The sequence below is a fragment of the Anabrus simplex genome, chromosome 2 (genome assembly GCF_040414725.1).
Source record: "Anabrus simplex isolate iqAnaSimp1 chromosome 2, ASM4041472v1, whole genome shotgun sequence".
Taxonomy (NCBI): Eukaryota; Metazoa; Arthropoda; class Insecta; order Orthoptera; family Tettigoniidae; genus Anabrus; species Anabrus simplex.
In genome coordinates this window covers 659,419,954-659,447,678 of record NC_090266.1, presented here as the reverse complement: position 1 = coordinate 659,447,678, position 27,725 = coordinate 659,419,954, and the positions used below count along the sequence as shown (strand labels likewise).

The window sequence follows — 27,725 nt, the reverse complement described above, 5'->3', positions numbered from 1 at the left end:
CCAACTTTTCCCCTCAAAAGCTCCATGAGCTTTTCCCAAGTCAAATATTTCCATCCAACCATTTATTTTGTCTTGTTTTTTCAGACTCTCGCTGAATCCACCGAAACAAATATCTTTCCTACCTTCTATTTCCTTCAAAATGAATAACTTTGTTTCTATTGACCTCATTTTAACAATTCATGCAAAGTTTGCAATTTCGTAACAATTAAGTTTGGCGGCCGAATATCGGTATTAGCGGCATCTGATTCCTAATGACAGACCAAGGTAGGTATGTTAGACTCTCGTAGAACATACGCGAGGATCGCGGAAGAACAGAATGGGTGATAATAACGGAGTAATTTCCTATCATCAAAGAAATAAACTGAAAAATAACATCGTAGCATTAAAAAATTCACAGGAATATTAGTTCTTTCAATCTTTGCTGCATAAGTTACAGTAAAATACGATATTACGATAAATGAGGCAAGCATAACCTAATTCAACGAATGGAATACGAAGATAAACAGCTGATTCATGCTATGACGTAGTATGTTTATTGATATGTCGTCACTTGTAAAACTTGTAACAATTCACTGGTAATATACAAGAGACTATCAATCTTTTGTGGAACAGAAATGTACAACTCCATACATTACAAGAACCCACACTAGTAACTTGTAATGTACAAGACCATACTTTTGTGGAATAGGCCCCAGCTGTGTATGTGAAATTATACCAGCAGAAATAAGGGGTGACCAACGCAAGTATGTGCGATTAGAGTTGTGTGTAGCTGTGAGCTTGCATTCGGAGATGGTTAAGTTCAAATCCCACATTTGACAACACTCAAGATTTTTTTGTTTTGTTTCTTACTTTTACGTCAGGCAAATGCTGTACTTTTGGAAAGGTGATGTTCGCTACTTTCCCAATTGTTTCACTAAATAGCTATCATTCTGACCTTTTGTTTACAGAGCCATAAGTTTGATTCGAAACTACATTGAGGATTTTAACAGTGTATTAGCACAGGGAGTGGATGCTTATGTATTTTTCTAAATATACTCCTGTTTATTTATGTGTACAACAAATTACTGTACACTACTACTGAGGGTGTTGGCCATGCAGAGTGTAAGCTTGCATTAAAGAGATAGCAAGTTCCAATCCCACCATCGCCAATCTTGAAGACAGCAGACTGTGTTTTGTGTATGCCTGCTTTGCTAACTTTGTTCTGTATCATAGGCAGCTTATCAGTCTCACAGAGGTTGAAGACAGTGGACAGTCTGAAGCAAGAAGGCTAAGAGCAAACAGTGTATGTATTCAGTTTTATTCAACATGCAATAATCTCCTAGTAAAGTTTTTATTCACCAGACAATAATTCTTTTTAGTAAAGACAATTTGTAAGCCTACATCCCGTGTGTGCTTATGGAAGGAGGACTGACAGTAAATGGACTTTGATCATTACAGTCTTATATATATCAGCAAGTGAACAATAGTCAACCTGCTCATTTTGTCATTTACTGCAGAGGCGGTAGCATGTAAGGCAAATATAATAATTTATTACTTTTATTATACAACAATATCATATTGTGACGAGTTGGCGGGGTAGTAGGATAAATTAACACTGGACTGGTAGCTTCTATACTAGACAGGACTACACATAACTTTCACTCATAACACACACACACACACACAGTTCACGCGCTCTCTCTCTCTCTCTCTCTCTCTCTCTTAGTTTCTCACTTGTTCTAACACTACTGACTGTTCTTACAAGCTAAACAGTTATATCACAAAGTCACATGGCTACATGATCTCTCCTTCGCCGTCAGTCTGCACTGTAGCACGCTAGTCTAACAGTCACGTCCTTCACAGCACTGGCAGTCACTCACTGACTGAGCTCACAACTGAACTACACCAACTGCCGGGGAAGTCACCCATCTCTTATATATCTGCGCCAGTCCTTCCAGAATAGTCTGGATGCTAGATGTATCCAGGAACCTTGCGAGAAGGAACACTCCAGATTAATCGTTGAGAAATTTCCATAGTCCTCTGCTGCGCTACCCCAGACGGAAGAGAGAGGGGGACGGTCTAACACTCGAGTCTTGTTTGTGATTGGCACGGTGGAAGCGTAAGCGGTGGGCCGATACGGTGACGTGCCTGGCCCGTACCAAGTTGGCATGGCGGACGCTATAACCATTAAACTATATTACATAAGTATTTTGTTCTTTTTTTATAGCTAATATATGAGATCTAGTGCATACATCAGATTTTTTTTGAAAGCTGAACAGCCTCCAGTTCAAATTTCTTTACCTGAACAGACATTTTAGTTCATCAGTTGAAGATAACAGCATACATTCTGTTAAAAGTAAGTTATTTATAAATATGTAACTGATTTTGCATAATAATAATAATAATAATAATAATAATAATAATAATAATAATAATAATAATAATAATAATAATAATAATAATAATACTAATATTTGATTACATGTTCTTAATGTTTTGCTTACCATATTGTATATTACATAAGTACTTTGTTCTTTTGTTATGGATAATATCTGTGATCTAGCGCGTACACCAAATAGTTTTGTGCGCTGAACAGTCTCTAGTTCAAATCTCTTCACCTGATCAGACACTGAAGTCTATACAGCAACATAAATTTTGTTTATGTTATTTATAAATTTGTATGTGAGACTGCATGATAACACTTTATTACATTTTCCTTCATATGTTTTATTTTCAGGCGTCAACAGCACTTGCATAAATGTGAGGCTCTAAGAAGACGTAAAAAGTACACACATTATCGAAGCCTCAGCTCTGAACAGCAAAGTACATTGTAAGACTTTTCAACACTTGTGTTGATACAAGACACAGCTCTCCTCGCTACACAACTCCGTTATCTTATACAAGGTATGTCTTAATCATTTATAAAAAACAGTATACTTTACTGTTATTACTATAGATTAATATTAGTAAATGCATCTGTTTTTAGAATGGAAGCAATTAACAATCTCGGTCGCTCCATGGGGATCTCCCTGCTGATCAACCATTTTGTGTTATATCTCTACGAAAAATATCAACGAGATTCGGTGAGAGAATTTTGTGTATATGTAACGAGTTTAAGATCTTTTTACCAAATAGATTTAATATACTATCCAATACTCAACTTGAAGTGATAAATTAGCATACTATTTCAGTGACATATCATGGTATAATAAACAATACATGTATAGTTTTAACGATAAATGGATTCTGATAATACTGCAGAATGGTTTCGTGATCACATAGTACACAAATTACTCATTTTCAAGTGTAAATTTTATTCTTTCATCTAATGAATTTAAAAATTGTAAAATATTGTTACTATTGTTATAACGTTTATCTATTATTACAAAGGTATCGCCCACAAATTGTGTCCAAAAATCCAAACCTTGAGTATGTCCAATTATTTTGTGGTGTGCCTTAAATTTCTTGGATGTGATTGTTTATAAGAGAACTTACCGGGTTCCCTCTTAAGTATATAGAAAGGATACGTTTACTACGGTGACCATTAAAAATGTTTCTTTACATCCTGGGAGTCATAAGAGGGCTGCTTATTTCAGTACGGTTTATCGAGGCTTCAATCGACCTTTATCTCATACGGAATGAGAAGGATAATGCTTTAAATTTCACAGCATTTGGTAGTCCCCTGCCGTTTCTTCGTATAGTGCCAGTAATAACTGTTCCAACTGAATATAAATGTTTTGCAAGGGGGATTGATGTAAAATAATTATCTGCATAAACGTGAAAACCTTTCATAAAAATAATTCCCTAGAGACAGAAATTTTGTCACTAAGTGGAGGATGGTCTATTCATTTTTACTTTGTTTTGGTCTTCAATGGATTTTGCTCCTTGGTACGAAAACAACCTGATACAATGCTTACTAACTGCATCACACAACATCCAAAATTTTATCCCCCACTTGTGATGGTGCTTATTCAGCATATATTGGAGTAATTGTGTATGGCATTTAGTTCTAGCTAAACTTTCGTCTATGGATAGTTGCTGGTGAGGAGTATAATGATGTCTAAATAGCCTATTAACATGATCTACAAGAGGCTGGAATCGAGCACAGGGATCATAGTTTGGAGAGCCTGGAGGAGAAAGCTTACTGTTGTAAACTAAATGAAAAAATTTTAAATGAAGCTGAAACCTATTCCTTGAGAACATTTCACCAAACCAAGGGGTAGTGAAATGGTCTACAGTATTCCAGTAGGAAGCAATGGTAGGTTTTCTTATCAGTCCCATATTCGAGATGACAGCAATGAACGCCCTTATTTCATTAACCTGTTAGTGTGGAATGCCGAGCACTGCTCGTCATTCAGTGAGCATCGCGCGCAGTGGAGTGACGAGCACTGTTCAAACGGTACACGTGTGTACTGTACTGCAATCTAGTGGTTACGATCGAAGCTGTTTGTGTTTTAGCTCCTTTCTTCTTGAAGCGGAAGGTTTGAGCTTTTGAACAATATACCTTGATCCCTATTTTGATAGTGTTTTGTCACTGAGATTCGAGTGATATTTCAAGGAAAGTTTATCTCTGCCACCAGGGGCAAGTACTGTTTTTGTCTGCTATCTGGCAACTACTATGCACACTTCTTGCATTATACCTTCATTTCCTCTCAGGGAAGAGCCTGGTTGTCAAGAGAATCATACATTTTATCTATTCAGGGCTCTCTTGAGACTGTTTGCCCCCCTGGTCCATTTTCCTTATCACACGCTGTCTTGCATTCCATCAGTCTTGAGTGGAGATGGCTTTTATAAACAAGTGTGGGTTATCAAGCTTGGAAATAGAGGTTGTTTTAGAACAGTTGAGTGGTTCTGATGAAAGTTTGTTAGAATCAGATGGTGATTTGAGTGATGAGGTTGACATCACTGTACACGAAGTCCTCAGTTCGGAATCAGATAAGATTGGTAGTGCGCAGAATGGCAATCTGCATGTCATGGCTAATACATTTCGGTGGAAAACATGTCTAATTACGTGGGTAAAATGAAACAGTTTGTACGGAACCCAGGACCTCAGAATGAAGCAGTTGAGGAATGTGATTGTGTGACGGTTTTTAAGACACTCTTTATGGATGAGTTATTGGAACTAATAGTTTGTAAAACAAATTTATATGCTGAGCAAAGAATCTGATCTACAGGGTGTCCGAGAAGTCCCCGTACCCCTAGTTTCATATGTGTGCCGCCGTCGCTCAATCAATCGAGCAGTCTCCATTTAAATTCATTCGTAAAAGAGCAGCTGAACTTCAAGTACCGCGGTCAACAATGCATGACTACATTAAAAGAGATTTGAAAATGAAAGGATTTAGGCCGATGCATGTGAATGAATTATTTGACAATGACATGGAGCAACGAGTTGCAGCCTGCTGTGCTTTGGTGGCACAATTCCCAACTGCCGTGTCTCGCTCAAGAGAGTTATTTGCTGATGAATGTGCGATATATTGCAGTTCACATAGGAGGAATGTGGTTTTCTGGTCTAAGGAAAATCCTCATTATGTGCAAGAGTTGGAAAGGAACCCCCTCTCATGTTATGGTATGCGCCGGGATATCATCACGCCACTTGTGCGGACCGTAAAATCTTATTTGCGTACGTTACAATATTGGTTAATACCTCAGCTTCAAGACAAGGGAATCATGGGTCATGTGTGGTTACAGCAGGATGGGGCTCCAGCACATTTTGCTATTCAAGTGCGCGAGTTCCTTGATGAACAATTTCAAGGCTGCTGGATTGGCCGTGGCTCACCAACATCTCCAGCCCCGTTGAAATGGTCACCATGAAGCCCGAACCTTACCACGCCAGACAACTCATTATGTGGAATAATCAGGTCCCATGTGGCTCAACGTTGGTACACGACTAATGAAGAACTGCGCCAAAGTGTGGAGGAAGACTTTCGTTCCATAACTCCTGCGATGCTCCGCAAGATGTCAATGAGGACTTGGAGATGGATAGAACTCTGTGTAAGGCATGATGGTGCACATACAGATTTCCTGGATTCATAGTTCTTATATGTAAGTACTCCACTGTAATATGAAACGTATGAAACTAGGGGTACGGGGACTTCTTGGACAGCCTGTAGGGGCTTATTACCACTTCATTCCAGAATGCAGGATTGTAAACCAATCACAAAGGACAAGATATACGTTGTGATTGCTCTATATATGCTAATGGCTATAATACAAAAACCTATGCTACGAAGCTATTTTTCCAAAAGCTCTATTCTGTCTACGCCAACTTTTGGGTCAGTTATTTCAATGAATGTATCAGAATCAATTGGTAATTTTATGCATTTCAACAACAATGAGGCACTTGATACATATCGGGGACCCTCCAAACTTTTCAAAATGTATCCGATTATGTTGTGTGCTACAGACAGGACATTCGGAGAGAGACAGTGTTTCGGTGTCCAGACTGCAAAGCAGGTCTCTGTGTTGAGGGATGCTTCAAGATGTTCCACACCAAACTCAACTACTGTATTAAGGTAAGATAGTATCATGTTATCCAAAAGAATAGAGTTTTCTAAACATGCATATGAAAGTTTTATTGAAATCCATAAAATAGTACCAAAGTTGTGTTGCTTTGAATAAAGCCTTGCACGAATCTGGGATAGTTTAAACACCACGCTCAAAACTCTTCCTGCAGCATAGAGACGACCGGGCATTTAAATCCACAGCGATGAGTGGTTAATTGTGGTGAGTCTCCAACATAGAGATCAGGAATTAGGTGACAAGTAAGGAGTTAGTCAGCGCAGCAACTGGTCTCTGTGACTATAAGGTTTAGCAGAGAGAATGTGAAAAATAAATTGAAGTTGATATGGGCAGAGACTCAGATGGGAGGGGCATATTTAGGTCCAGGGAGTTCCATGAAGAAAACAGTAAGTAGAGGAATGTTGTCGGGTTTATTGGAAAAATTTCTATAAGATGTTCTCCAGATGTTATTCGCATTCAGTATCTTATTCAATGTCTAAAATATGGTTTACAATTAGAGTGCATTCACTGTAATATTGCGTTTATGCAGCAAGCATGGCATAAGCCGTACATGGATTTAAATATAGAGCATCCTTAATGTGCTACCACAACTTTTGAAAGTACATTTCTCAAACTCACGAATTACTGCATCTATGGAAAAACTCTGGAGAATGTTCGCAAACATCGCAACATTCATTTAACCCTAGAACTCCTAATGGGAGTCTCTCGGACTCAGCACATTACGTTTCTTAGTGTTTACTCTCTCCATTCTTGTGCATTAACCTCCCCCTTTCATTTATGCTCATGATTAGCAATTTTTTAAATAATGTGACGGCTTTGTTCATTATTTTTTTAGTCATTTTTCATTGCTATGCGCTTAACTTGAACAATGTTACGGCGACACCCAAGATGAGTCTGGTAGACTCACAAGTATTGTTTCTTCCAGGTAGATTATTTTGTCAGTATTTTTTTTTTCGAAGTTCTATAGTGACAATGCTCTTATTTCATTATTTTAACAGTTACCAAATAAACACCGAGTTTCATAAATAACAGTTCGTTCAAGATGAGGAAGAAAAAACTGACAAATTATGAAAGCTGTATGATTTTAAACGAATGTAAGGGTGATCAAAGTGAAGGTGTTTTCAGTGAAAATCAGACTCTATACCAGAAGATGAAGAAAATGACAGCAAGAAAGATCATTCATATCAGAGTAGTAAGACAAAGGATGTGAGTGAACTACAAGATAATATTGCCGATCTTAAACTTCACACAGCAGATGTCATTATTGAGGAGGATGCCAAACCTGAAACCATCCTTTACTACAGTGAGATCAAAGGGGGCATGGATTTGTTTTATCAGATGTTGCATACATACATGTGCAAGTGAAAGACCAGAAGTTGGCCTCTTGCACTGTTTATCAATTGCATTCATGTGTGTTGGAATTTAACACTTGGAACGTCAAGAAAAAGGAATGTAGACTTTGTTACTGAGCTCGTGCAGTGATCGACACTTCATTGCATTTAAAATGTTACAAATGGCCCTCAGAGTTTAGCTCCTGTGATGCCAACAGTCGCAAAGAAGAAACGATGGTACCTGTGTGAAAACAGGCAAGGAAGAATGCAGAAAACTGTATGCAGTAAATGTGGCAGAAATACACTTAAGAAAATGGAAATTGCAACACCATGAAGGCATTGGTCGTTTGTGTTGATTTTCAAAATATGGAACGATGCCTTGTAGGTATGTTAACGATCAACGTTTCAGACCCATTGGATTATTGTTACAGGTCTCCCCATGTGATTGGTAGTGGAGGAGTCAACTCCAGTTGTTACGATCTCCGCGTATACAACGTATATTCCCAACCTTGTATGCTGCCTTTTCTCCGATCACGTCGCCGCTGCTCCACGCATTCAACTACTCCGCTCACCTGTGGTCTGGCTACTCCATTCATCACGTGGCTCTGACGTCATCCTCTCCACGCTTCGCCTTCTCCACTTGTTTGTGTGCTGGTGCTTACCTATTGGACACGTGATAATGACGCTTCTGGAACTTGCTGGCTTTCAACCTCTTTACTTTTCTCGATCTTTTTGTACTGCTATATATTCCCACTCCGCTGCTCCAAAAATTGAGTCTGCCTTCGTCTCGGAGTGGTGGAGCACCAAAATAACTGTGCTACGTTGTGTAATGTCACTTCCATCTGGACTGTTATTTCTTCAAGTAATTTGGTGAGCAAGACTTATCATTATGTTATTTGGACATTAAATTTTCTATTGGGCCATCTCCCACAGCTGTACATTTCTTCCGCCGGCTTAAATTCAAATCATATATGCAAGACTTTATTTCTGCAAAAACCTTTCAATCCCGAACTGTGCTACGGACAATGTAAAAATTGTAATCTCATAATCTGCCTCCTAGGACACATGCTATTTTGTATTATAAATATCATAATAACAGATCCCGCAGCACTGAGACACCCGGCAAAAAAAATCCTTTCCCCAGTTCGATCCTTACCCCACTTCCCTTTTCCCTTCCTTTCGCATTTCTTTTCTTTCAGGTTTTGCTTCTTTTCTTTCTTTATTCAGCTTTTATATTCATCATTGTACGCCTGTATTTTGTAATAAGGTTTTTTGGATACATTTCTTATAACATATATTGTAAATGTGGCACATTTTTCTTATCTGCTCAGGTTTCCTCTATATAATTCACTATCTATCAAACTTTTGTCTTCGATTTATTATCTTGTTGCAAAATGTTTGATTATTTATTTGTTTATTGTTAAATATATCTTATTTATATCGTTAATCTTTGGTTTTCTCTTGTTCCTATATTCTTTCATTTATTGGCCTAGCTCCTTCTTCTTGCGCATTTCCATCGTTCAATTATTATTATCTGTGCCTATTTTTCTACGACCTTTTTGCTTAAGCTATACATATTTACTAATTCTATACTATATTATATCAGTATCGTATGTACATTACCACTACTGCCGTGCACTAAGGTTGACTAACTATTGATAATCGCACGCCACCAACAGTATGGTACCAGAGCTACACAACACAGTATACGGACTCTGGTGTAGCGTAGTTGACTTGCAGTCTGTGCAGTGAAGTGTTCCCCGTCAAAACATGCCTCGACGACAGAGAAGAGCACGCTATCAACAACTGTCGCCGTTTGAGAGGCCTCGGATAATTGGGCTGTGCGAGGCTGGATTATCACTAAGGACTGTCGCTGCACATGTTGGCCGGCAGGCATCTACGGTACAACGTGTATGGCAGCAGTGGTCAAATGAAGGTACCCACACTCATAGACCTGGCACAGGCCCAACGCGACAGACAACTGTGAGAGAGTATCGCCGCATCATTCGGATGGCCCGGACGGAATCCCATGCAACAGCAGCGCAAATTTGAGCAGCTGTGTCACCCCATGGTACACAACAAACAGTTGGTAATCACCTGCGTACAGCTGGCTTACGAGCCCGTGTCCCTGAAGAAGGTGTTCCATTGACCCCACAACAGCGACGTGTAAGGCTGGCCTGGTGTCGAGAAAGATTGACGCGGGTCGACGAATGGCATAGGGTCGTCTTTAGTGATGAATCGCGCTTCTGTCTTGCCCGCAGTGATCGCCGGAATCGTGTGCGCCGACGTACCGGGGAGAGGGGCCGCCCACATCTTATTGTCGAGAGGCACACAGGGCCAACACCAAGCATAATGGTCTGGGGAGCTATTGGCTTTAATGTGAAATCACAATTAGTGCTTGTTGAGGGCACTATGACTGCTCGACAGTACGTTGATAGGGTACTCAATCCAGTGGTTGTCCCTATGATGGCGAACATTGCTAATGGGATGTTTCAGCAGGACAATGCCCGGGTTTACACTGCACGCATCTCCAGAGAAGCTCTCCAAGACATCACAACCTTAGAATGGCCCGCCAGATCCCCGGACCTCAGTCCTATTGAGCACGTGTGGGACATGATGGGTCGACTACTGGCCAACCGTCCTCAGCCACCCACAACTCTGGAACAACTGACCCGTGCAGTGCAGCAAGCATGAGCCACAATTCCTCAAGAAGCGATCCAGGGCCTTATTGACTCCATGCCTCGACGAATTCATCAATGTATTGCAGCTCGTGGTGAGCACATCCTGTATTGATTGTTGTCCAAACTTGCAGTCAGAGGGACCTGAAACTGTAATCATCGAAGCACAACTGAACACTCGCCCTGCATGTTCAATTGCAGCAATGTAGCACCACTCCTTCTGGGTGTTGCAATTTCTATTTTCTTCAGTGTATATGTGGTGAACATTCAGAATACACCACAAAGTGTGTAAAATTCTTACTGTAATGTCTGAAGGATTGTGTACCAGGTGTGCAGAAAAACCTATACATTTTTCTTAGGTCAGGAATTTTTCAATTATACAGTAGGTAGGTAGATCAGATTTTCTCATTCTGGTAATGTATTTTATTAATGCTAAAATAGAATGAATTTGCATAAATTGAGTTTGTGAAGAAGCCACTCTTCAGTTATACTACCGCTTTTATAATAAAACTGAATTTTATCCACCTTGAAACAACACGAGTCTCAGAGACTCCTCTCGGAAGTTAACTATTACTAAGATGCTTAGGTGTTCTAGGTTTAATTAATCATTGGGATGGTCAGTATGGTGTACGCAAATACATCGCAAAACCTATTTTGAAAACCTATAATGTGATGGATAGTTATCTTATTACTGTTAAAGTGAAGAAGAAAAACCAGACGTAGCTTATGCAAAGCCAGTTTAATTAAGAAGGGTCATTCTGGATTTCTCAAAACTCATTCAGTGAATGAGTACAATGAAGTACAATGTCAGTTTCAAAATGGTCATGAGGGGTGAGTCAAAATTGTATAAACATGAGGTAGGGTTCAAAAACATAATCGCTTAAAAAACCCATAAACTGTAACAAAACCACACGGAAGTTCGAGATGATTGGCATTGGAAATTCAAATTATTTCAGACACTCTTCCATTGAATGTTGCCTGCCGCTAGTGTAGTACAGTGAACGCAGACCTTTATGTGCCAAATCCATCATGAACCTACAGTTTCGAGTGTGTTGCATTTGCATTTATGGAGTCCAAACTCACGCTTGTGCAATTTTGTCTCACCCTTCACAGCTGGTTTTGAATTGATGCTTAGTGAATAAGTGATTTCAATCCCTAAGTGCCAAATTTCATCTCAACCCAAAAATATTTTTAAAATGTTATGTGCATTTTGAGACGATTGTGTTTATTGAAATCTAACCTATGTTTTGTACTACACTCGCGGCAGGCAACATTCAATGCAAGTGTGTCTGAAATAATTTGAATCTCCTATGCCAATCATCTCGAACTTCCGTGTGGTTTTGTTACAGTTTATATGTTTTTTAAGTGATAATGTTTTTGAACCCTATCTCATGTTTATACAGTTTTGACTCACCCTTCATGACCATTTTGAAACTGACATTGTACTTCACGATTTCATGTCTCTCATTTAATCACACTGATTTAACATCTTGTATAATATAAATGTCTGCATGCTTACACCTATGCCTAATTCTCACATTTTGGCTGAAGATGACGCCAAACAGCGTCGAAACTAGTTCCAAGTGTAAATATATGTTGTAAATAAACTATAACATTTATTTGTATTGAAAAGGTGGACCCTTTTAAGTTTCCTATCTTACGACAATGTTTTAGATGGTGATTATGGCAATAATGATGTATTGGAAAATGAATCTGAGCCTGTGCTGTCTGTATTTATATGCGACACTGGAATTTTTTTTTTTGCTATTTGCTTTACGTCGCACCGACACAGATACGTCTTATGGCAACGATGGGACAGGAAAGGCCTAGGAATTGGAAGGAAATGGCCATCGCCTTAATTAAGGTACAGCCCCAGCATTTGCCTGGCATGAAAATGGGAAACCACGGAAAACCATCTTCAGGGTTGCCAACAGTGGAGTTCGAGCCCACTATCTCCCGCATGCGAGCTCACAGCTGCACACTCCTAATCGCACGCCAACTAGCCCGGTCAAATTACCAGTTCAAATAACTGAAAAAAAAAAAAAATTCTGACACAGCAAGAATTCAAATTTACTGTCTAAAGCATGGCAAAATGCTGATTCAGCACCCATTGTTTCAGAACATACACAGCACCAACTACTTACATACGTGTGTGATTAGTGTCATTATCATACCTGGTACTGCACAAAATCATAAATCTACTACTGGATTATCTCACTGAGGTATGTACTTATGATTTTTATTTTATAACCATCTTTATGAACCGGATTCCTGCGATCAGAGGGGAAAAATTCTGGTCCCTTTGGTTTCCACTGAGGACAGGTCTTAACTGTATATATTTCACAGAACACCAGGAATAGATCTGTGGAACAAAGTCTGAGAACCATCACCTAACAGCAAAGTACGGCTTCGATTTTCTTTGATTTCTGAACATGCTATAACAAGCATTTGGTATAGATTGCTTAGACATGAAATCTTCATTCCACTACTGGTAAGTGAATTATATAATAATCATCCAACACGATTAACTAGTACCACACTGTGTTGGTAGTCGGTTGACATGCGAATGTTGCAGTCTTCTTCTTCTACTTCGCAGCAGTGTTTTGTTAAAGACGGCAGTTCATTAGTGTGTATGTGTATAGTGTGTATGTAATTTGTAAATAAAACAATGTACACAATTGACAGCATCTCCTGTGTGCATCTATGTGATTATGATAACCTATCCAAGGCATTTGACAGGGTGGGTTATGGGAGACTACTGGCAAAAATGAGTGCAATTGGACAAGACAAAAGAGTGACTGAATGGGTGGCTATATTTCTAGATAACAGAACTCAGAGAATTAGAGTAGGTGAAGCATTATCTGATCTTGTAATCATTAAAAGGGGAATTCCTCTAGGCAATATTATTCAACCTTTATGTTTTCTTACATATATATATATAAATGATATAAGCAAAGAACTGGAATCAGAATTAAAGCTTTTTGCAGATGATGTTATACTGTACATAGAAATAAATAAGTTACAAGATAGCAGGCAACTGCAAAAAAGATCATGACAATGTTGTGAGATGGACAACTGGCCACGGTATGATGATAAATGGGGTTAAAAGTCAGGTCGTGAGTTTCACTAATAGGAAAAGTCCTCTCTAGTATATTTACTGTGTTGATGGGGTGAAAGGTCCTTATGGGGATCACTGTAAGTACCTAGGTATTAATATAAAGAAAGATCTTGATTGGGGTAATCACATAAATGGGACTGCAAATAAAGGGTACAGATATCTGCACATGGTTATGAGGGTATTTCAGGATTGCAGTAAGGATGTGAAGGATAGGGCATATGTCAATGGTGAGACCCCAACTAAAATATGGTTCCAGTGTATGGGACCCTCACCAGGATAACTTGTAATAATAACGTTCTTGGCTTTACGTCCCACTAACTACCTTTTTCGGTTTTCGGAGACGCAAAGGTGCCAGAATTTAGTCTCGCAGGAGTTGTTTTACGTGCCAGTAAATCTAACGACACAAGGCTGACGTATTTGAGCATCTTCAAATACCACCGGACCGAGCCAGGATCGAACCTGCCCAGTTGGGGTCAGAAGGCCATCACCTCAACCGTCTAAGCCACTCAGCCTGGCAGGATAACTTGATTTGAGTACTGGAAAAAATCCAAAGGAAAACAGCTCGATTTGTTCTGGGCGATTTCCCAGAAAATAGTAGCGTTACAAAAATACTGCGAAGTTTGGGCTGGGAAGACTTGGGGGAAGGAGGCGAGCTGCTCGACTAAGTGATATGTTAAGAACTAGTGTTAGGTTTAATGGTCCACCCAATCAATACACTTCACTATACAAGTGAAAACACATTCAATGTTAAAATATATTTAACATTTTTTGGTTTATGTTTTGTCTAATTTAAGACTTCCTCAGCCATAGCGTCTCGTAACAGATTATGATACATCATTGTTGCTGTCTAATAATTAAAAAAATGGAAGAACCCATGTCCTTTAGAAACTGTTCGACAATACACTAAAGACAATAAACACTATTTTTCATGAAAATGTCCATCACTTCTTGTAAAAATTCTTCATATGTTAAAATTTGAATGATATTTCTTTATAATATGACATGCAGTGCTGGTAACCGGTAGCTTCAGTGTACCGACTGAGGGAGATTTGAACTCTGGCCTTGGAATAGGAAAATGGGACCACATCCACATCGAATATTAAAAGCTTTAATTCTGATGAAAATTCCTTTCAAAAGACAAGGTATTTCTGATAGTAGCAAACTAATGCTTTTGAGATAGCCTGTCATATCGCAAAGATCTGCACTGCATGACAACCACCACACTAATAGCTTTAATTCTTATATTCTTATGAAGATTCCTTTCAAAAGACAAGATCATCAAAGTTGGTGAAACTCCCTATAGCCGGTTCCCATCCAAGCCTCACTCTGACTTGCTTACACTGTTATGGTTATAAAATATGTGACCATTATTGTCTTTTGTTGAAAATGAGAATTGATAGTTGTGTTTCTTAAATAATTTTGTGATTTGAAGAATCCCTGGGTTTGTAAATATAAAAGTAGCGAACTTTGAACTCTTTCGATGCTCTGATGCTAGTCTTAAGTTGTTCTTTCCTTTTACTTATAATTTTATTAATTGTGATGTACCAGGAAGGCCTAGGCCCTGGCACATATCAATTGAAAAAACTTTATTTCAGCATACAATTTCCGTCCGACATGCGAACAGCTGAGCGAAGGAACATTCCAGTACGTACCAGACTCAACGAGCGAGCCAGGCGAGGTCAAGTGACGTCACCTACCGCTTGAAACTTGCCTCCCGTAGAGACATTTCTCGAAAGAATTTTTCTTTCGTGAACTTTTTAACGCCTTAACCGTTGAACAGGACCAACGCTAAATTGTAGCAGATATCGTAAAAGTAAAATCCTGTAACTTTCAAAGCAATCTGCCCAGTGATTTTTGAGTTATAACAATATAAAGTTAAAGAAGATTGAGCACTCTCGGTCATATGATTCAGAACGCCACCCCTCCCAGCGCAGATATATATGCCACTATGTCAAGGCTGACAAGCAGTGCAGAACAGTGCAGTATGTGTGTGTGTGTGTGTGTGTGTGTGTGTGTGTGTGTGTGTGTGTGTGTGTGTGTGTGTGTGTGTGTGTGTGTGTGTGTGAGTGAGACAGAGGGGAGACTGACCCTCGTACAGTCTGTCAGCGCAGTCTCGAAAATAGTACTTTCTGTCGCGTTTCGCGGAGACGAAATTATGGGATAATCAATCGCCGTCGCACTTATAAAAGACGTCGCAACGTACTTAGTCTATCGTGCCGCGACTAAGATATAATTCACAGACATTTCGAAATATAACACATGTGAAATCATTGAAGTACGAAGTCAAATATTTGATATTCACAGACTAGAACATGACGTGTGGACTTAGTTAATTTCACATGATATTGAACTACTACAATAAACAGAAACTGTCGTGTACAATACTCTAACTATTCTAGGACTCATTTCTTCTAATACAGTACATCCTTGAACTGTGTCTCTTTATTTACGTAGTGTTCGTGCCATATTAGGACACCACTTATTCCAGTGATAAACTTGGTGAATATTAAGAACTTTTTCTAAGGTAATATAATATTATCACTACCAGAAAATCAGTGTTATCTGCTAGGATAGTGATTCAGAGACTGTGATCAGAGGCTGTGATGAGAATTATTACACGTTGCTTTTTCAAGTGTTTGAACTGTGTATTTATGGACGTTCTCAGTGACGATTTTAAATAGTGTTTTATGCAGCAAGGACTGTAATTATTCATTTAACATCATAAAATTAAAATACGAAATGAACTGTGTTTGACAGTGAATGATAGCATCTGTAATTACTACTCGCGCCAATTGAACTTTCCGTGTGCTAAAATCACCTCCACGAGCAGCGGAAATCTTGGTGAAATTCTACAAGATCCACCTACCTCAAACATCATCTCATCTATGGTACCCATCGAGGGACGTCAATGTGGTTTCTTCGTGGAACATCGAGTTCGAGTCTCCGTCCGCACTCCGCGGAATGTTCCAGACTCCCATTCTCCACATCAACATTTGTAAGCCAAATTTTCTTTACTAAGTGAGTAGTCACAAACTGACTGACTTTTTCTTATCAATCTTGAACAATGATTTCTCAGTGCTGCGTGAGAACAATATTTCGTAGTTTATCATCATTTCTCAAAAGTTCACCTTTAATGATAAATTTATTTTTCAAAATTTAATATTCATATTACATAGAAGAACTCTAGGGTTTTCAAGTGTTCTATATTTCAAGGCTAACAAACTAAGAAACTTTCAACAGAAATTTAAGTTCTTATTTCAATTTTCAATTATAAGTGTGTTCATTTTGTGAATTAATACTTAGAAAGACTTTAGGTGAAGAACTGACATTTCGTATTTTTACAAAAGTTAGAAAGACTATAGGATCAGTGATATTTATTTTTCTCGAACTGAATTCAAGAAGATTTACGTTTAAACTTTTGATTTCAATGAAAGATCTGAGTCCTGTATTAATATTGCAGGGTGATGAATCATTCAACATTATTAATAAAAATTATTTGGAAAAAGTATAACCATCTATTATTCACCCTGCGATTCTATCCTGCTCTGTATCGGCTCCAAAATCAACTTCCACTACCTGAGGTCCTTCTCATGCCCTTAACCCACGAACTTTTCCTGGTACAGTATTAACAATGAACCCATTCATATTGGCTATCTTCTGTATGTACTGTAATTCTCTTTCTGTATGAGATAAAGGTAAATTGAAGGCTTGATAAACCATACTGAAATAAGCAGCCCTCTTATGACTCCCAGGATGTAAAGAATCATTTTCAATGGTCACCAGAGTAAACATATCCTTTTATATACTTTATAAGAGAACTTACCAGGTTTCCTCTTAACGGTCACATCCAAGAAATTTAAAGCATTATCCTTCTCATTTTCAAGTGTAAATTTTATTCTTTCATCTAATTAATTTAAAAATTGTAAAATATTGTTACTATTGTTATAACGTTTATGTATTATTACAAAGGTATCATCCACGAATCGTGTCCAAAAATCCAAACCTTGAATATGTTCAATTATTTTGCGGTGTGCTTTAAATTTCTTGGATGTGACCGGGACCCCAGTGACCACAGGCCAGCACGCTAACCATTTAGCCATGGAGTTTACAAGAAGTGATGGACAATTTTATGAAAAATAGTGTTTATTGTCTTTAGTGTATTCTCTAACAGTTCATAAAGGACATGGGTTCTTCCATTTTTAAAATTATTAGACAGCAACAATGATGTATCGTAATTTGTTACAAGATGCTATGGCTGAAGAAGTCTTAATTTAGATGAATCATGTATCAAAGAATGTTTAAAATATTTTAATATTGAATGTGTTTTCACTTGTAAAGTGAAGTGTATTGATTGGGTGGACCATTAAACCTAACAGTAGTTCTTAATTTAAACTGTATCAATACGGATCTATACAATGTAATAAGTGGTATGTTCCAAGCTGTCAGTGGAGAGATGGCGTGGAATGACATTAGTAGACTAATAATTCTGAGTTGTGTTTTTAAAAGTAGGAAAGATCACAATAGAGGAGTTAGGGATTTGAATAATATACCAAGGGAGATGTTCAATAAATTTCTAAATTCTTGGCAATTATTTAAGAAAAGACTATGTAAATAACAGATAGGGAATCTGCCACCTGGGTGACTGCCCTAAATGCAGATAATTGATTGAATGATGATAATGTCAATGACAATACAACTTACTGCCTGTTTCTTGCATTAGTCTTCTTCCTCATCCTCCTCCTCTTCTTCATAATCATCATCCTCATCTTCTGCAAGAGCACCATCTTTCTTAATATAGTTTAAGCACCATGACCACTTGGGAGGTAAAATCACCTCTGGGACAAAATACTGGGTTTGACGGGTAAGGGGAGCCATAACCCGTACTGAACTCCCATCGTATATTTCAATGCTTGGGTAAGCACATAATCTGTGACGCTGCAACAGAACGAGATATTTAAAAAAAAATCAAAACAAACAATAGGGTATTAATGTGTATTAATCATTTCATCCTTCAATGCTGACATCTCCCACCACAGTAAAAATGAAAACCTATAACCTGTTTTCCAGTCAGTGACGGGGTCAGGGATGGGATGAATGAAGCCCGCAACTTGCGGCGAGGATAGGAATTGTGCCAGCTGCCGAGGCCTGTCGCACTCCTCTGGGGTAATGATTAATGACTGGCAGATGAAATGAAATGATAGTGGAGAGTGTTGCTGGAATGAAAGATGACAGGGAAACCGGAATACCCGGAGAAAAACCTGTCCCGCCTCCACTTTGTCCAGCACAAATCTCACATGGAGTGACCGGGATTTGAACCACGGTATCCAGCAGTGAGAGGCTGGCGTGCTGCCGCCTGTGGCACATCCCCTTCCACAGTGATGACAAAAAATTAACAGTGAATAATAAAGACTTCACTACAGCTTTTATAGTACCTATTCAACTTATCTTGTTGACACGCTTCTTCATTTGAACAGTAATAACAGACACAGGACTATAGTGGCTGTCTCCCGAGTCAAAGCAAGGAAGGCTGTATTTTTATGCAACAGTTGATACTATCATTATTGACACCGGACCTTCGTTTTATGTGGAGTTCAAACCACAGGAACGTAACTTTATGTTTAAAAAATTCCACATTAGTAGGCTGGGATTTGAACCCTAGATGCTTTGGTGGGATGATTTCACCTTGCTGTCATACCCCACAGGAGTCAGTTGCTGAAGATAACTGATCAGTTGGAAGCAATCTGAATTAACTTGTTTATCATATACGTAGGTGGTTTGAAAAGTTCTTGGAATGTACTAGAATTAAGTATCTTACCTCGGTGGAACTGCTTTTATTTTTCAAGATAGTCTCCCTGTAGACTAATGCATTTGGTCCAGCGATGTTCCAATGCCTTGATCCCATCTCGAAAATGAGATTCCTCCAGGCCTGCAAAATACCTCTCCAATTCGGCTGTCAGTTCTTCCCATGTAGAAAATCTCACTCCACTGAGGAAAATTTTCAGCTTGGGGAATAGATGAATGTCTGATGGTGCCAAATCAGATGAATAAGGTGGATGTGGCAACAATTCGTACCCCAGTTCATGAAGTTCTGCCATGGCAATAACACTTGTGTGCGGCGGAGCGTTGTCCTGATGAAAGATGACCTTTTTCCTTGCCAAACCAGGCCTTGTTTCGCGTATCTTTTCCTGTAGTTGGTCTAGGAGGTTTGCATAGTATTGCCCCGTAATTGTTTGGCCAGTAGGAAGATAATCTATCAGCAGAATGCCTTTTGCATTCCAGAAAACTGAGGCCATGGCCTTTCCGGCCGAACGCACTGCCTTTGAGTTCTTTGGTAGTGGTGAATCAGCATATTTCCACTGCTTTGACTGCTGTTTTGTCTCTGGGGTATAGTAGTGGACCCAAGTTTCATCTGTAGTCATAAACCGGCGCAAAATATCTTGTTGGTTGCACTGAAAACAGGCCAGACTTTGTTCGGACATTTCCAATCTGGTGCGTTTATTGTCCGATGTCAAGAGCCACGGCACCCATCTTGCGGATAATTTTTTCGTACCCAATTCTTCGGTTAAAATATAATATACCAATTCAGAAGACATTCCTACAGCTTCAGCAATCTCCCGCACTTTCAGTCGACAATCCTCCATAACCATTTTATGCACTTTTGCGATTTATTCTGGGGTCGTAACACTTTTTGGCCGTCCACTACGCGGATCATCATCCAAGCTCTCCCGACCAAATTTAAACTCGCTGGTCCACATGGCAACAGTTGAAAATGAAGGAGCAGAGTCCCCCAGTGTGTTCTGAAAGTCAGCATGAATTTCCTTTGCTTTCATACCTTTCTTTACAAAGTATTTAATCACTGCTCGAATCTCAGTTTTTCCATTGTCACAAATCACTACGTGGGAACAACAACAAAGAGTCGTCACTACCACACTCCTGCAGCTAGAGCACTGACGCGCCACGTGTTCACTCACAAAGGATCTGTGATTATTGTGCCGGAACCTTGTTGCTCTAGCACTGACATCTAGCGGTGATTCCGAGAACTTTTCAAACCGTCATCGTAATCCATAGTGAGGTCATTATCATTTGTAATAATTCCATCAAAACAAAAAGAGAAAAATCCACAGCTTGTTTCCAGTCAATCGATTGGGTCAAGAATGGAATGAAGCCCCCATCTAGAGATGAGGATAAGCTGGCTGCCCAAGCCTGTCGCAATCCTCAGGGGTAATGATTAATGACAGATGAAATGATATTGGAGTGTGTTGCTGGAATGGAAGATGACAAGGGAAAACTGTAGTACCCGGAGAAAAACCTGACCTGCCTCTGCTTTGTCCAGCACCAATCTCACATGGAATGAAGGGGATTTGAAGCCCTGAACCCAGCAGTAAGAGGCCAGCGTGCAGCTGTCTGAGCCATGGAGGCTTCATTATAACACAAATAGAATAGCATTTAGTTCAGAGGTTCACAGAATGAAATATAATGCACAAATCAATGCAAAACATAGTACTAGCTGCTTACATGTATATGATAATCCAGTTTCTGATGCATTCGACGAAGTACCAAATGAAGTGATACAAGGTTTTTACACGGGTGTGAAGCTGTAACGGCGAGCGTTGATGGCGGGATGACAAATACTTTGTATCCGAGGAGAGACATTAAATAATTTCTAATTCCAGTCTCATAATTCTCTTCATCCACAATAATTCCCACAGCATATACTGGTGATGAACGTAGTATGACCTGAAGAAAAGTAAAAACGATTACGAATCAAAATATATTGTCAAATTAAAATAATAATAATAATAATAATAATGCTCCCTCAGTAAAATTACATTTTGATAAATTACATGCCAGAATTTTAAGTTCCTTTTTTAATATCATTTTAATGCCTCCTAGTTTGTAAAAAGTTCTGCCTGAGCCATCAATAGAGGCTGATCTTTTGGTAGAATAAAACTCCTGATTTTGGTGATCTATATGCCTCCACATAGGGGTGAGTATTTCATGAAATAAAGAGTAAACTTAACTTACATTTTGCATTATCCAAATACATTTACGACACCAATTTGCTTAAAATAGGCAACAACAGCATGTCGATATATATATATATGATTTGCCTATCATTGAAATACAGTGGAACCTCGGATTGTGAGTAACTTGGTCTACGAGTGTTTTGCAAGACGAGCAAATATTTTAAATAAATTGTAACTTGATAAGCGAGTGAGGTTTCGCAATATGAGCGTCACGTGTATGTACGTTTCCACCTCCCCAGTGCCTTTGTTTTCCCCTCCCCCGGCCACTCTCTTTCCTGGGAAAGTGTGTGTAATCATTTCCCACACTGGACTTCAGTTGGCGTGCCTCGCTCGCATAGTCAACACCATACGAATGTACATGTTTTGTTTCTGTCATCTGTGATATAACTGTTCTGCAACGATGGGCCCTGTGAACGAAAAGAAGGCTAAAAAGGAATTCGGTCGGAAGAAGGAGGTGATTACAGTGGATGAATCTGTTCAATGACAATGCAATGTCACATTTTCGTGAAATCCTCAAAAAGAGGCAAAAGCAACAGTCATTGGACAGGTTCCTCGTTAAAGTTGCACGAAAAGAAAACACTTCCAATGAGCCAACCGATAGCAGTGATTCCGTTAGTTAAATTCGTGCTACACAGTAACTCTTCTCATGTCATCTCTCGTCTCCCTCACACCAACAATGATTCTATTGTAAGGTAAAGTGCAGTTTAATTGTTTTACGTTATATTTTGTTTTAGAAATGTTATGTGAATAAATGTTTTTGTGTTGTGGACGAATCATCCGAGTTTCAATAGTTTCTTATGGGAAAATTTGCTTTGATATACGAGCGATTTGGATTAAGAGCATGTTGCCGGAACGAATTATGCTTGCAATCCAAGGTTCCACTGTAGTAAAACGAGAATGTCAGACTCATTTCTTCGAGTATTTTTGACATCTTCATGATAATGGAGTCTCACTTTGTGGCAACTGACGTATTTTATACAAACCAACAAATATTCTGATATTTTTCAGCTTTATTTTGCTTACATACTAGTATCTAAACTGTAAAATCTTCTCAAAAGTAATTGGAATTATCTAGATCACGGGTTCTCAAGGGGTGTGCCATGAAATTGTTGGACTGTGCCGCGGAAAAATTGATTTGTATTCAATATTTTAATAATGATATTTATTAAGATTACAGAACGGGGTAAGCCTACATGCAGTAAGCACTCAAAAAATAAGATGCTCTGTCAATAATATTACACGATTGTTGTAGTTTAATGGGAAATGTGAGCTTGTTTACTTTTGTACAACTGTTCGATGTGAGGAGGAATCGGAGGCAAACTCGCCCGTAATTCTTGGTCTACAGAAAGAAGTCGCTCACGTTTCTTATTTTTAATGCAGGTCAGTGCCGAAAATTCCGGTTCGCACAGATATGTTGTTGAAAACTGTATTAATATAGATACGACATGCTCTAATAACAATGAGAACTTTCTTTTCACTGAAATGCAGAACTGAAGTAGTGTTTCTTCCCTAATTTCATCTTCAAAGTCTGATCAGGTTGTATTTCAGCCAGTTTTTCTGCCTCTTCTAATGATAGATGTTTGTGTCCTCAGCAGTAACGGCAAAGGGATTGCGACTCCAGGCGGATTCTTTCATGTTGAGGGAAGGGAAATATTGGCAGTTTATTCTCCAAAACAAATAGATGTTCTATAATCAGACTGGAACAGATGTCGGTATCAGTTGTTCGAGGAAATATTTCAAGATCACTTTTTTCAACTTTTGACTACCACAGTTGATTTTTTCTGAAGAACCCATTCAGCTCGTCAGTTGATGTAAGAATATTCTCTTTCTTTCCCTGCATACCGACACTGAGATTATTCAAATGTCCAAAATTATCAGTTAGGTATGCAACTTTCGAACACCAAGTTTTGTCGCTTATGAGGTCAGCGAACTCAGGTTTTTCTGTGGCAAATATTTGTAATATCTCATTTCTAAGTTCATAAAAGGTGGAAAGTACACTTCCTTTGGACAACCAGTGAATTTCAGTGTGAAGGACCAGAGTTTCATGAACAGTTCCTGCTTGCTGACACATGACTTTGAGAAGTCTAGTTTTTAGAGCTATACTTTTAATGTAACTAACCAACAACCAAGCTCATTACGTTCCTTAGACCTGAAGGAATGGATTTTGGCACTAAAGCTTCCCGGTTGAGAAAACAATGTGTGGATCCAATGTGTGGAAAATCTTACTTCAAACTTCAACTTAAACCTCTCATTCGACCAGTAATTGCTGGGGCTCCACCTGTGCACACTGAAATACAATTGTTGCAACTCAGTCCATTTTCTTCCAATGTCGCTTTCATAGAATTTCATATGTCCAATCCTGTTGACGTCAGAGGTAATTCTTTGCAGGATAGGAACTGTTCAGTAAGTGATTCTTCTTCTTATGTAGCTCTTTAATTGACTTTTTTTTACATATGTCTGTTGATTCGTACAGCTGAAATTTTTCACCATCGTGTAATTTTTCCACTACTTGTTTTTTTAAATATCAGCTGACATGTCTGCCATGCGGCAAGCAATTGCGCCGTTTGACAGAGGAACTTTGGATATCTTCCTCTCGGCATCCTCACATAAAATCAAAGTTACTGCTGCCGTATGCAACTTCATATTCCTGGCAATTATTTCTGCTACTTTATAGCTTGTTACTAGCGCTTTTTCTGAAGTTGCATTTATTTTTTGACTGCCTTGCCTTCTTTAATTTGAGAAGAGAGTAAATGACTGAAATAAGCTTTATCATTATTTTCCAAATGACTGTGTTGCATTTTCAAGTGTCTCTTTAGTTTGCTTGGAACCATACATTGCTTAATTTTTCAACACATACAACACACTCAGGAAGTTCATGATTTCAGGATTCCATAAATGTAAATCCGAAGCTTAAATAAGAATCCTGATACCTGCGAAAAGCATCAGGTGATAAACTGCTCTGCTGCAGAATAGCTTCTCACTGACACGCCATCTACGTTATTCACATGTCCTACTTTCACTCTGATGTTCTTAACTGCTGTTTACTTGTTGGCATTTAATTAAAAATTTATCCACATTACAACAAAATATCTGTATATTTACTTCAGTTTTATGATGACACAAAATATTTAGACTTATTCAACAATCAATTGCACTAAGTTGTGTATGTGGGAATATGGTATGGTAGGTTAAATTAGTCCTGCCTGGATCTCGACATTATTTTTGTGACATCCTTAAAAAATACAATACTCAGCGAGCTGGCTGTGCGGCTAGGTTCATGTAGCTGTGAGCCTGCATTTAGGAGATGGTGGGTTTGAATCCCACTGTTGGCAGCCCTGATGACTGTTTTCTGTGGTTTCCCATTTTCCCTAACCCTTTCATATTCCTGCGCTGCCAAAAACCTTTGATGTGTTAATGCGACGTTAAACCATAACAACATTAATGCTATGGACTAAATCGGTAATACATTGTGAAAATGAAGAAATATAAATCAATGATAATAAACCTCAGTGTCATGAAGAAACTTTATTCCCTCAAGTTCAAAACTGCATACCTTGAAGCTGAGAGAAAAAGCTCTATTGCAACTACTATACCACTGACCATAACATAACTTCTATAATTTCCAAATGCATACCTCTGTACGATTCTAAGCATGTGCATCTTTCTCTCTGAAGTTTTATCAATAGATGAAACAAAGAAAACATGTAGCTAGATAAAAAGAAAAAATCCAGAAACTATTGGTTTTGTTGTTGTTGTTTTTTACATCGCATTGACTTGGACAGGTCTTATGGTCACAATGGGATGGGATAGGATAGGGCTAGAACTGGGAAGGAAGCGACTGTGTCCTTACTTAAAATATAGGCCCAGCAATTGTTTGGTATGAAAATTGGGGAAACCACAATCTAGAACTATGCAGTAACTTTAACCCATGTGGACATTTTACAATATAAATTTTTACTACAGAATATAAGCTGTAAATTCTTTAATGCTCATGATGCGCTCCTGTGTTCAGCATCCCTTTGATCAGCCAAGTGCGAGTGTTTGTAAGCTGAAACTGTAGGAGTTACTGCTTCATACCTGCCAACCTTTGAAAACAAAAAATCAGCAGATTGTCGAAAAATCCCTTTCCTGCCACACGATGCCAAAAAATAAAAAAAATATATATATATATTGTTGCTACTCCAACCACTACTCTTATACCTTCATCTCCTTCACACAATATACATAACATTTGTTTGAGCGCCAGTTGCTTTTTAAATAAGAACAACAAAATTTGGTAGAGCATACCTCTTATATCAATTATCTCAAGGCGTGAGGTGATAAACTCACATATCTGGCAATATAGAGGGATATGGATCAGGACAATATTAAATTACTGTTGCATTTCCACAATTGAGGATTGTACATGGAACTGGAATCACTTATTATAATTAAAATAAAACTGAGTTTATGGCTATAATTTACGTCACAATGAACAAGCATTGACGTCTTTTAATTTAACAAAAAATTATATATAGTGAGATTTGCGGTAATATTAAAAAGAAAATTTAATCTAAACAAAAAAGCTATTGGCATGAACTTGAAGTGAGATGTGATATCGCCGCTGATTACATTCTTCTTCATGTTATGAATGCATAACATGTCTGATGCTTTAATTACCTGATGTCTGCATACACCGCTGTTGAACTTGAAATTCTTGGGAAAACCTATGAGCTGAAGTCGGGAGCCGTCTGCTGTTATCTTATTATATAACAAGGAGTTGGCCTACTTACCATGTACGCGTGTAGGGAGCTCCAATGTAATTACGTCCACTCAATATATTATAAGAAATAGGAAAATATTATTGAAACATCTTGTGAAGTCCATCCTCACAAGAAGATGATATTTCTTTATCAGCATAGTACCCGTCTCTGCTCGGATACAACCACCACTTGTAGACCTCGATTATTACAAGACTTCTTCAAACACAACTCTTAGCTCTGACCATCACTCTAAGACCACTTCTTCCATCTGATACATCTGACTGATACATATGATCTGAAACCTCTCACCACCGTTGCATCGACTTTTATAACCTCGCGATGACGACTCATCTCCCTACTCTCTGTTCATCCCTTCCACCTCAACATACAGAAGCTGGCGAATACTGACACTTGGTCGCAATCACGTGCCCACGCACTGATGTCATCAGTCATGTGTCGTATAAGCGTACCCAAGCGGATTACAGTTGACTATGCTGCACGAGTCATCGGAAAACCTACTTGCACATAACATTCTCAGTTAAACATAGCTTGATTGCAAAATACTCTGCCAACACATCTGGCTAGAGTTACAAGCCACAGAATGACTATATCAAACCAACAAATCTCACTTACTAATATACAGCATAATTACAAACATATTCACTTAACCAATGATTAAATACAATAATATGCGTGATACCTAATTATTACAGTCTAAATGATGAGAAACAGAATATAAAATCTAATGAATCGGGTTAATAATGTGCCATTTCACAATTCTTTATATGAACTGATTGGAACAAAATGGAGTCCAAGTTACTAAAATGTCAAAGTTAAAACATCTAGCGTAAATACGAGCTGAAATGATGATCTTTTCATCAGGCATTTACCGAAGGAACGCACATACAAGGCGGTGGAAAAAGAATGACAAATGGAGATTATTTAAACCTATTATTAAAATGAAGACTTTCATCTGAATAGCATTCTTTCAACTGACCTTCAGGAAGTAAGACATAATCGAGTACGAGAACATAGATCAGCTTATCGGAATTAAACATCAAGTATTAACGGAAAGTATAATTCGCGGTAACACGCACGACAGTAGCTGCAGAAGTTAAATCGCTGCGCGAAATTAAACGTCCTGTGAAAAGAGCTATTAAGATTGCTACTGCGATACGTCACAACTGGACTTGGACGATATATATTTATCTGATACTCTCTATCACAAACAGCTGTGAGAATGACCAGCTGACCAGTGCATTTAAAGAGAAGAAAACATAGAGAATCATTTTTGCTTTCTAAGCAAGATAAATAACCATTACCTATCCCAT

At 38.5% G+C, this 27,725-nt stretch overlaps 1 protein-coding gene across 1 annotated transcript in view; it reads right to left on the bottom strand.

Moving 5' to 3' along the window:
• The window catches only part of LOC136864332 (testis-expressed protein 264), a 141,461-nt gene that overhangs the window by 29,810 nt on the left and 83,926 nt on the right, over positions 1–27,725 (bottom strand). The window contains exons 2-3 of the mRNA XM_067141171.2: positions 21,141–21,362; positions 18,327–18,560 (exon numbers count right to left, since the gene is read on the bottom strand). Of these exons, the coding sequence (XP_066997272.1) occupies positions 18,342–18,560; positions 21,141–21,278 (357 nt within the window). The 5' untranslated portion in view covers positions 21,279–21,362 and the 3' untranslated portion in view covers positions 18,327–18,341. The remainder of the gene's footprint in view (positions 1–18,326; positions 18,561–21,140; positions 21,363–27,725) is intronic.